The sequence below is a fragment of the Oncorhynchus keta genome, chromosome 12 (assembly GCF_023373465.1).
Source record: "Oncorhynchus keta strain PuntledgeMale-10-30-2019 chromosome 12, Oket_V2, whole genome shotgun sequence".
In the NCBI taxonomy this organism is placed as follows: domain Eukaryota; kingdom Metazoa; phylum Chordata; class Actinopteri; order Salmoniformes; family Salmonidae; genus Oncorhynchus; species Oncorhynchus keta.
The window spans coordinates 25534164-25546332 of record NC_068432.1 but is presented as its reverse complement, the minus strand read 5'-3'; the positions used below and the strand labels follow the sequence as shown (position 1 = coordinate 25546332).

The 12169-nt window shown below is 40.6% G+C and overlaps 1 protein-coding gene across 1 annotated transcript in view; it reads right to left on the bottom strand.

The window, feature by feature from the left end:
• Nucleotides 1-12169, bottom strand: part of LOC118391161 (autism susceptibility gene 2 protein-like) — a 605501-nt gene that overhangs the window by 41726 nt on the left and 551606 nt on the right. The window contains exon 6 of the mRNA XM_052457892.1: nt 1598-1646. Coding sequence (XP_052313852.1) covers nt 1598-1646 — 49 coding nt within the window. The remainder of the gene's footprint in view (nt 1-1597; nt 1647-12169) is intronic.

The following is a 12169-nucleotide window of genomic DNA, read 5'->3' as shown; positions in this document are numbered from 1 at the left end:
AGAACAATAAGCATTTGATGTGTACCAACAAGAAAGCACAAACCACCAAACAAACAGAGACCTTTTGCACCTGCCCTCTGGGAAAATACTGACATTCATCTAAGCTTTTCCCTTTTTGCTGAAGTTGTTTCTTGTCCTGAGGCGGTTGGTCGCTCGGTTGGTGCATCGTAGTATCGAACAAAAAACACACCACTCCTTTTATCTCCACACTTCCCTCAATAAAAATACCAATGGCCTCCGTTCTCTTGCACCTGGATTCTTTTACTCGCCTTTTGTGATTGTAATAGGAATTAGCATTTGGCAGGAGTGGAGCAGGAGGAGGAGGGAACGTGGATGTTAAAAAGAAAGAAAGGGGTCTATATTTAAATGGGAATAGGGGCCAAGAGAGCGGACGGCCTACTATCCACCAGGGAGGGAGAGAGTGCATTTGTGTACTGTTTCCCCCTTTCACTGAGGTGTAAAGAGGGCGGCCCGTGTTGATTTAAGACGAACAAAGGGGGTCTTAGTCCTTTCAAGGGAACCAAATCTCCTCACAGAGGTGCCTTCAAAAGGAAGCCTCCCTGTCAAGCATGGCCATTGAGCCCCCGGTGGACGCCGCAAATCAAGCCCTGGAGGTAAGCAAAGGCCAGAATGTGGGAAATGCGTTTGGGGTCCTTGGACTCTGCGTAGAGCACAGAGAGGAGGGCAACAACAATATCTGCACCAATCAGCACCTCTTTCTCCTGCTCCCTGAAGGGGTCATAACCCCTGTTTTTCCAGCCACTCCTCTCCCCTAACACTCCCCCCTCCGCCCCCATCAAAGCCGATAGTAACCCACCATTACAGAGGAATGTCCATTCAACACAGAAAATGGGGCTGGCTGCTTTTAACAGCAAATTAGTGACGTGATAATGAGGTCATAAACAGATGCCAGGCCCTCCTTCTGACTTAATTTCCTACTGAATTAGCACTTCCTGGTTCCTCCTCCTCTGGCTCCTATACAATACTAACCCTCCTCCTGGCATGTTAACTAACACTGCTTCTCAATGCTCTGTGATACGGGACGTTAAATGTACACCTCAATGATTATTACTCAGTTTTTTTCTTCCAGAATTCTCATTTATGCTTCAAAATAGATTTTTGTGTTTATTATTTCATTTTCAATGTATTTCCCACTAAAAGGACTAGTAAAATATATTTTGGCATATCAAAACTCTGCATGGTGTTTATTTGAGTGAGTAACTAATATGGATTTTCTCATTCATCACACTGTATCCAATTCGATTCCATTTAATAGACCACCCTTAATGGATTTTCAGTCACGTCTAGACGTGAGCGAACACAGATTGATATTTCACACCTGTGTTACACAGAGCTGCACTGCAAATGGAAGTTTTTTTTGCCTGAAATGCATTACCAAGCTCTGGTTCTGGTTGATATACAAATAGGCTGCAACGGCATGCCTCTCTCGGCTCGCATACACTGAGCCAATGCAGAATTACAATGACCAGCCAATGTCCTAATAATAATAAACAATGAAACACATTATGATTCTGTCAAATGAAAATAATTTTGCCATTATATAATATTGCAACATAAAACACATAAGAACTCATACCTTTAACTGCAGCAGTGCTGAAGAATTTCTCTGAGCTTGCATCAGAGCCCTGTGTGAGAGAAAGACGATATCATTAGCACATCTTCTTAAACATGTGGACTTCATAGTCAAAGACCCAACAGGCCATATGTACCATCCATCTAACGGGAGCAAAACATTCCGCACTGCACATCACGGCCACTTGATGGCACTGTTGGTCCATGACACAACAGCACATTTAATCTCGAGCCCGGTGTGGCAGGGCGTACATTAACATTGCTATGTTATTGTGCAAACATTCAGTGCTAAGCATTTACACAGTATTAGACAATTAACATGTTTTTAGGTGAGAATGTGCTGTCGAAGAGGCGTTGGCTAATTCAATACCACGAATAAGGTGAAAGACCGACCTGTTACAATCCCTACCAATATATGCGTGCCATGGATAGGGAATAATAGATTGAACCCACTTGTTTAAAATGTCACATTCATAGCGTTTTCACTTTTTGTCGCAGAGAATTATAAAACCAGATGACAGTAGCCTATTGAAAGATGCTCGTTTATATATTAGATATTAATCGCGGGAAGTGAATTTGAAAATGAGCCCAATTCAAAACAATTCAGAAGACATTATCACAGAAAATGAAGACTCCACAGCTTCTCTGCAAATGGACAGTGGCACGGGCTCCAATAGTAACGGTATGAGAATTGCACAAATGCCACATATATCACATTGGCTAAAGCCTATCAATTATTTTCTATACTCACATGATACGACCCTGCCGAAGCCAGAAACATTTAAATATTAATTTGCTTAGGGTGCAGTACACTCCATGGTAAGTGATAGGCATTTCAGTATATATATTCATCCGAATTAAAATGTGTAGGTGCATGGAAAACAGAAAAAGGTTTTGCCATTCCATAAAATATCATTTTATCTCGTAATTCCACAAATGAAAACGAGAGTAGCATATCAAAGAGGATGACGGCAGATTGAAATAGACAGACTTGATTGAAGCACATTCAGTTTGGATATTTCCCTTTTGCACACAGCAAATATACAGATAAACACCACTGAAATAATAACGGTACAAGCAGCCTTTTCCACATAGGAATATTACACATTTGCGTGATTATGAATATGTTTATTAGTAGCCTATAAAACGAAAAGCTGCAATAACCACACAGATATTACACATTTTATTCTGTTCAATAAAACCTCTTGATAATACACAGAATTCGTCGTTAATATACATAAACTAATAACCAAACAGGCTAATTCATAATAAGGTAGACTACGTGAATAAAGAAACGCGACGCGCATACCTTTGATGTGGCGAAACTGGCAAGAAGGAAAATAACAAGTCAAATATATGACTTTCGTGGTCTAGAAAATACGGCCCCGTTTTACATTCTGCTCGTCGAATAATGTAATCCACAAACGGGGCGAATTCAACTCCGTTTTAATTGATGACAGCCATGCGAAAAGAGAAGCCCTTTCCAAGACAATTCCAACGAGAGACGAGAAGCGCATAAAAAGCTACCGTTCCTCTCGGACAAAGGAAGACGTGTCTTGCCAGCAAAAGCATCAGCAACAACTCCGGGTCGCTAAATCCCGTTAAGTGCGTTTCGTCTCCAGTTCAGGGTCGAAGACAAATCTATTTCGCAATATTCTTGTATTGAAAATATCCGAGATTCGAATAGACAGGATCCTTGGGAGAATGTGTATCTGGACGCGTAAAGAGGCTGCGTCCACAGACACGACAAGAGAGTCGACAGCTCGCTCCTACAGAGCAAAAAAAATCAAACAAAGCGCAAACCAATTTCCTCTGTTGCGAAAGAGGGAGACAAAATCACACTTAGAATCACCTTGAGCCAAAAGGGGACTCCACATTCATTATATGTTCAGCTGGTAAAAGCGTATGTCCTGTGGTTGCTGACGGTTCCGTCGCCGACAGAGCCTCTCCTCATCCGCTCCAAGCATCAGACAAACTCCCATTCATCCAACGGCTGCCCCAGCGATCCTCGCTCAACGATCGGGTTCTCCCACTTCCTGATTCTAACCTGACTTGGGTTCGAATTCTCTCCCGAACACAAACACACGTGTGTTTTCTGCTTCCGAGTGTCTGAATACTGTTCCACAGACCGCGCGCTGCTCGGGACAGTCGTGCTTATTTGCGTAAATGGAGCTCACATAAACTGCTTGGCATTTCCAGAACGAGAGAGGGAGAGAAAGCAAGAGACGGGAGGGAAGGGGGAGGGCCTGAGACTAGAATTATATTCTTTCACTGTCAACCGTGTGAGATGATGTCAGCGGCTAATGATTTTCCCAGTAGGGTGCTGCAACCGTGAGGGGAGGAAAACAAAACACTCTTTATAAGCAGCAGTGCACCTCCTCAGAGCTCACAGCCGTTCTCTTCCTGTTGGAATAACCACCACTCTACTGTCCTGGAGGAGGTCACATACCCACACCAGCTACTGGGCTAACCATGGAGATAGACAGGGATCCATCCATGCTCACCTATGGTGCCCACTTAATCAAACCTGATCCAGGGCTCAAAGGCAGACATTGATAAGAGATTTTCTCATGTTCAAACCATGTGTATTTGTAAGAGGATCACCAGCTTTAGCATTCTCCCCATTATTAAGCACATTTCTGATGGGGCTATTGCTTGGAAAGAGAAAGAGAGAGCGAGAGAGAAAGCACCCCTCGTCTTATCTGATCCATCTCACTAATCTGGCGGACCACGGACACTCCAGACCAAAACAATCCTGCAATCTCCAACTAATGCTGGGCGTTCCTGGAAAATCCCTTTAATCGCACGTTCCCGTGTCCTAGCCTCGGCTAATCAGCATTAACCCACTGTCTGGGAGGTCAATGGATCAACAATGGAGTCACATTGGAGGGAGGATGGGATCTCTTTCTCTCTCCCTACAGCACCCAGCCCCCACAGAGCAGAAAACAGACTTAACTCATTGCTGCAGGGTGCTAATCCATCCCTCTACCCTACTGTATGTGCTGGAGAAAGAAGGAGTGGGAGAAAGAGAAAGATGGTGGCCAGATAGATGACTATCAGCAGGGAGACGTGGCTGGCTGAGGCCCCAGGAGACCATTCAAAGCCATACTGCCGGGCCCTCGGGCCCCAGAAAGCTAAACTTCATCACACAATGGTCCCGCGAAGAACACAGCTCTCCATTACAAAGTGTTCATTGGGTTAGGGGCCCACCTTGATCTCCAGTATAAAGTGTGCAATGGGTTAGGGGCCCCATCTTGATTGTCAGTGGGCCCATGTCTAATATATGATGAAGCCATGTTGACAAGTGTCTGCTTTGAACATCAAGCAGCTTCCATATTGGGAAGAAGAAAAGGAGAAACATTTCAAAGTGTCTGAATACCCATACTTGGTCCTAAATAGTAGGCTGTTTGAGTATGCAGAAAAAAGAAAGTTGAATAGTATGCAACATTTAGGAAATCGAGTATACTTTAAATGCCGGCTTTGACAACAACTGATCAATTATATATGGGGATGCACTACCAAAATCAACGAATAGCGGCATGACGCATTCTCAGTATGTGAAAATAGAATGTTTAATAGTATGCAACACCTTGAAAATCAAGTATGGTTTAAATGCCAGGATGTTATACTCATTTCGGCTCTTCACACAGTAGAATTCGATGCACACTTTTCCACTATGTATTGGAAGAGGTGGGCTGCGAGTGATAGGCCCTAGTTCTGTTCAGGTAGCCAAACAACAAAACGAGTCATTTTTTGTTACACAAAGTGTATTTCTGTTTTCTCACTGAAGTGTTTCTTGTTCTCTTGGCCTTTGTCAGAACTTTGAACCTAATTACTAAACCATCTTCTGATTTCTGAATGTGTTGGCATCGGGGACCTGGGATGAGACTGAGTTATTGATGTCATGTTAATCAGGCCTTTTCATTTAAACATATGGATTGTAGGCTAGGTAGGCTAGGTTACCTATTTCATTATTTAATTTATGGATCATGCCTTAGCAGTCACTCTGATCTTGTTCCCAATGATCAGTGCTTTCGTGTATTATGTTGCTGTCCAGTGGTCCTGAATTTGGGATGCACGGACTGTCCACATGCCTTTTGATTTGAACATTTGAACATTTTTGGTGTGTACACTAAGCTATTTGATTTAATTCATATACAGTACCAGTTTTATATTTGGACACATCTACTCATTCAAGGGTTTTTCTTTATTTATTTGATATTTTCTACATTGTATGATAAAAATAAAATGAAATCACAAATGAAATCATGTAGTAACCAAAAAACTTTTAAACAAATTGAAATATATTTTATACTTGAAATTCTTCAAAGTAGCCACCCTTTGCCTTGATGACAACTTTGCACACTCTTGGCTTTCTCTCAACCAGCTTCATGAGGTAGTTACCTGGAATGCTTTATAGTATGCAACAATGAGTAAATAGCATGCAGTTTAGCTTATTCCAAATGGTAAAAACAACTGGACAAATTATGTTTCAAATTAGTTATAGTACTGGATAGTCACATGTTATTATGTAGTAATTGCAAGACATTCCATGTAACTACATGGCATCGTGCTGTTTTGTTGGTAAAACAAAGGTGTGTATGATGCACTGAATATTTATACCACTTTATGCAACAAACAAACATGGCTGCCTGTTGTTGCACCAGTTGAGGAACAGAAGCCATCAACGAATCAGTATTTATTGTCCTTAACAGTCATTATCAATTCTATTTATTTATTTTTGTTAGTACCCCCTTTTCTCCACAAATTTGTGGTACCCAATTCATAGTTACAGTCTTGTCTCATTGCTGCAACTCCCGTACGGCCTCAGGAGAAGTGAAGGTCGAGAGCCGTGAGTCGCCCGAAACACAACCCAACCAAGCCGCACTGCTTCTTCACACAATGCCCACTTAACCCGGAAGCCAGCCGCACCAATGTGTCGTAGGAAACACCGTACACCTGGCGACCGTGTCAGCATGCACAGGAGTCGCTAGTGCGCGATGTGACAAGGACATCCCTGTCGGACAAACCCTCTCCTCACCAGGACGACGCTGGGCCAATTGTGCGCCACCCCATGGGTCTCCTGGTCACGGCCGGCTGCGACAGAACCTGGACTCAAACTCAGAATCTCTAGTGGCAGAGCCTTAGAACACTGCACCACTCGGGAGGCCTCATTATCAAATTTAAGAGAAACCTCTGGTCTGTGATTCCAGCTCAACCACCACACAATCTACATCCGGATCTCTCACTGCACATTCCTTTTTAATTCAAATGTAACGCTGACTGAGATGAACAGAAATGAGAATAAAAAGGCTGTGCATGCTGTAATGCCGCAGCCAAGAAAATAATATAAAGTGGCACTTTTCTATGGAAAAGCACTTGATGCCGTTGCCAGAGACTGGAGATCAAATATAACGTCTGGAGTTTTGTTATGTATGCCAGTAATTGGTGTCTGTGCCTGTAAATTCTGTCTATACACCATCAGCCCTTTCTCTCCGCTAAAAATGTTTCATCTTTAATTCAATTTTTTTAGGCCGTGATCCTTTGCTTTAAAGCATCCAGAAGAGAATTTTGCCAACCTCCGCAATGGCGGTTTAATTTGACAGGAACTCTTTTTTCCCAAGATTGCAATCACAGGAGACCGGCTCTCTTTTTCATGAACCTTCCTACCATTACGGGAAAAACCTCCCCTCATTTAAAATATTACCGACAAGTGTAACAGGTGTAATACGCTGAAAGCGCTTAGATAGGGCTCAAGACTTCCCGGGGTGGATGAGGAGGATGAGGTGAGGCAATAAAAGGAAACGTGTCTTGATGAAATGGTAGAAATGCTCTGAGGAGAATAGCAGCATTCTCCTGAGACTGATAGATAGATATATAGATATGGAGAGGTTCCAGGCAGGTTGACATAGAACAAGCAGTTAACAATGGCCGGGCTGTCAGAGGTATACAGTTTAATGGTTGTGATAGAAAACTGAGGAGGGATCAACAACATTGTAGTCACTCCACAATACTAACCTAATTGACAGAGTGAAAAGAAGGAAGATTGTACAGAATAAAAATATTCCAAAACATGCTTCCTAATTGCAATAAGGGTCTAAAGAAATACTGTCAAAAATGTGTCCAATTAACTTTTTGTCCTGAATACAAAGGGTTATGTTTGGGGCAAATCCAATACAACACATTACTGAGTACCACTCGTCATATTTTCAAGCATAGTGGTGGCTGCATCATGTTATGAGTATGCTTGTAATTGTTCAGGACTGGGGAGTTTTTTAGGATACAAAAGAAACAGAATGAAGCTAAGCAGAGGCTAAATCCTAGAGGAAAACCTGGTTCAGTCGGTATCCACCAGACACTGGGAGATGAATTCACCTTTCAGCAGGACAATAACCTAAATCACAAGGCCAAATCTACACTGGAGTTGCTTACCAAGAAGACAGGAATGTTCTTAAGTGGCCGAGTTAGAGTTTGACTTAAATCTGCTGGAAAATCTATGGAAAGACCTGAAAATGGTTGTCAAGCAATTATCAACAACCAATTTGACAGAGCTTGAAGCATTTTGAAAATAATAATGGGCAAATGTTTCTCTTAGAGACTTACCCAGAAAGACTCACAGCTGTAGTCGCTGCCAAAGGTGATTCTAACATGTATTGACTCAGGGGGTTGAATACGAATCTAATCAAGATATATTAGTGTTTTATTTTTCAAAAATGTTTTCTAAATGTTATAATTTTTCATCCACTTTGACATACCAGAGTATTTTTTGTAGATCATTGACAAAAAAATTACAATCTCACTGTAACAACATGTGGAAAAAGTCATGGGGTGTGAAGATGTCTACTATGGGTGGTATAGAAGTCTACTATGGGTAGTATAGAAGTCTACTATGGGTAGTATAGAAGTCTACTATGGGTAGTATAGAAGTCTACTATGGGTAGTATAGCAGTCTATTATGGTAGTTTAGAAGTCTACTATGGGTAGTATAGAAGTCTATTATGCGTAGTATAGAAGTCTACTACGGGTAGTATAGAAGTCTATTATGGGTAGTATTGAAGTCTACTATGGGTAGTATAGAAGTCTACTATGGACAGTATAGAAGTCTACTATGGGTAGTATAGAAGTCTACTAGGGGTAGTATAGAAGTCTACTATGGGTAGTATTGAAGTCTACTATGGGTAGTATAGAAGTCTACTAGGGGTAGTATAGAAGTCTACTATGGGTAGTATAGAAGGCTACTATGGGTAGTATAGAAGTCTACTATGGGTAGTATAGAAGTCTACTAGGGGTAGTATAGAAGTCTACTATGGGTAGTATATAAGTATACTATGGGTAGAATAGAAGTTTACTATGGGTAGTATAGAAGTCTACTATGGGTAGTATAGAAGTCTACTATGGGTAGTATAGAAGTCTACTATGGGTAGAATAGAAGTCTACTATGGGTAGTATAGAAGTCTACTAGGGGCAGTATAGAAGTCTACTAGGCGTAGTATAGAAGTCTACTAGGGGTAGTATAGAAGTCTACTAGGGGCAGTATAGAAGTCTACTATGGGTAGTATAGAAGTCTACTATGGGTAGTATAGAAGTCTACTATGGGTAGTATAGAAGTCTACTATGGGTAGTATAGAAGTCTACTATGGGCACTATAGAAGTCTACTATGGGTAGTATAGAAGTCTACTAGGGGCAGTATAGAAGTCTACTATGGGTAGAATAGAAGTCTACTATGGGTAGTATAGAAGTCTACTAGGGGCAGTATAGAAGTCTACTATGGGTAGTATAGAAGTCTACTATGGGTAGTATAGAAGTCTACTATCGGTAGTATAGAAGTCTACTATGGACAGTATAGAAGTCTACTATGGGTAGTATAGAAGTCTACTAGGGGTAGTATAGAAGTCTACTATCGGTAGTATAGAAGTCTACTATGGACAGTATAGAAGTCTACTATGGGTAGTATAGAAGTCTACTAGGGGTAGTATAGAAGTCTACTATGGGTAGTATAGAAGTCTACTAGGCGTAGTATAGAAGTCTACTATGGGTAGTATAGAAGTCTACTATGGGTAGAATAGAAGTTTACTATGGGTAGTATAGAAGTCTACTATGGGTAGAATAGAAGTTTACTAGGCGTAGTATAGAAGTCTACTATGGGTAGTATAGAAGTCTACTATGGGTAGAATAGAAGTTTACTATGGGTAGTATAGAAGTCTACTATGGGTAGAATAGAAGTTTACTACTACTATGGGTAGTATAGAAGTCTACTATGGGTAGTATCGAGTCTACTATGGGCACTATAGAAGTCTACTATGGGCAGTATAGAAGTCTACTATGGGTAGTATAGAAGTCTACTATGGGTAGTAGTACTATGGGTAGTATAGAAATCTACTATGGACAGTATAGAAGTCTAGTAGTAGAAGTCTACTATGGGTAGTATAGAAGTGTACTAGTAGTATAGAAGTCTACTATGGGTAGTATAGAAGTCTACTATGGGTATAGAAGTCTACTATGGGTATATAGAAGTCTACTATGGGTAGCATGGGTAGTATAGAACTATGGGTAGTATAGAGGTCTACTATGGGTAGTATAGAAGTCTATTATGGGTAGTATAGAAGTATATTATGGGTAGTATAGAAGTCTACTATGGGTAGTATAGAAGTATAGACGTCTACTATGGGTAGTATAGAAGTCTACTATGGGTAGTATAGAAGTCTACTACTATGGGCAGTATAGAAGTCTACTATGGGTAGTAGTCTACTATGGGCACTAGAAGTCTACTATGGGTAGTATAGAAGTCTACTAGGGGCAGTAGTCTACTATGGGTAGAATAGTCTACTATGGGTAGTATAGAAGTCTACTAGGGGCAGTGGGGGTAGAATAGAAGTTTACTATGGGTAGTATAGAAGTCTACTATGGGTAGTATAGAAGTCTACTATGGGTAGTATCGAAGTCTACTATGGGCACTATAGAAGTCTACTATGGGCAGTATAGAAGTCTACTATGGGTAGTATAGAAGTCTACTATGGGTAGTATAGAAGTCTACTATGGGTAGTATAGAAATCTACTATGGACAGTATAGAAGTCTACTGGGGTAGTATACTATGATAGAAGTCTACTATGGGTCTACTATGGGCAGTATAGAAGTCTACTATGGGTAGTATAGAAGTCTACTAGGGGTAGTATAGAAGTCTACTATGGGTAGTATAGAAGTCTACTATAGGGTCTACTATGTAGTAGAAGTCTACTATGGGTAGTATAGAAGTCTACTATGGGTAGTATAGAAGTCTACTATGGGTAGTATAGATGGGTAGTCTACTATGGGTAGTATAGAAGTATAGAGTAGTCTACTATGGGTAGTATAGAAGTCTACTAGGGGTAGTATAGAAGTCTACTATGGGTATATAGGGGGTAGTATAGAAGTCTACTATTATAGAAGTCTACTATGGGTAGTATAGAAGTCTACTATGGGTAGTATAGAAGTCTACTATGGGTAGTATAGAAGTCTACTATGGGTAGTATAGAAGTCTACTATGGGTAGAATCTACTATGGGTAGTATAGAAGTCTAATAGAAGTCTACTAGGGTAGTATAGTAAGTCTACTAGGTAGTATAGAAGTCTACTATGGGTAGTATAGAAGTATAGACGTCTACTATGGGTAGTATAGAAGTCTACTATGGGTAGTATAGAAGTATAGAAGTACTATGGGTAGTATAGAAGTCTACTATGGGCAGTATAGAAGTCTACTATGGGTAGTATAGAAGTCTACTATGGGTAGTATAGAAGTCTACTATGGGTAGTATAGAAGTCTACTATGGGTAGGGTAGTATAGAAGTCTACTATGGGTATAGAAGTCTACTAGGGGTAGTATAGAAGTCTACTATGGGTAGTATAGAAGTCTACTAGGCGTAGTATAGAAGTCTACTATGGGTAGTATAGAAGTCTACTATGGGTAGAATAGAAGTTTACTATGGGTAGTATAGAAGTCTACTATGGGTAGAATAGAAGTTTACTAGGCGTAGTATAGAAGTCTACTATGGGTAGTATAGAAGTCTACTATGGGTAGAATAGAAGTTTACTATGGGTAGTATAGAAGTCTACTATGGGTAGTATAGAAGTCTACTATGGGTAGAATAGAAGTTTACTATGGGTAGTATAGAAGTCTACTATGGGTAGTATAGAAGTCTACTATGGGTAGTATCGAAGTCTACTATGGGCACTATAGAAGTCTACTATGGGCAGTATAGAAGTCTACTATGGGTAGTATAGAAGTCTACTATGGGTAGTATAGAAGTCTACTATGGGTAGTATAGAAATCTACTATGGACAGTATAGAAGTCTACTAGGGGTAGTATAGAAGTCTACTATGGGTAGTATAGAAGTCTACTAGGGGTAGTATAGAAGTCTACTATGGTAGTATAGAAGTCTACTATGGGTAGTATAGAAGTCTACTATGGGTAGCATAGAAGTCTATTATGGGTAGTATAGACGTCTACTATGGGTAGTATAGAGGTCTACTATGGGTAGTATAGAAGTCTATTATGGGTAGTATAGAAGTATATTATGGGTAGTATAGAAGTCTACTAT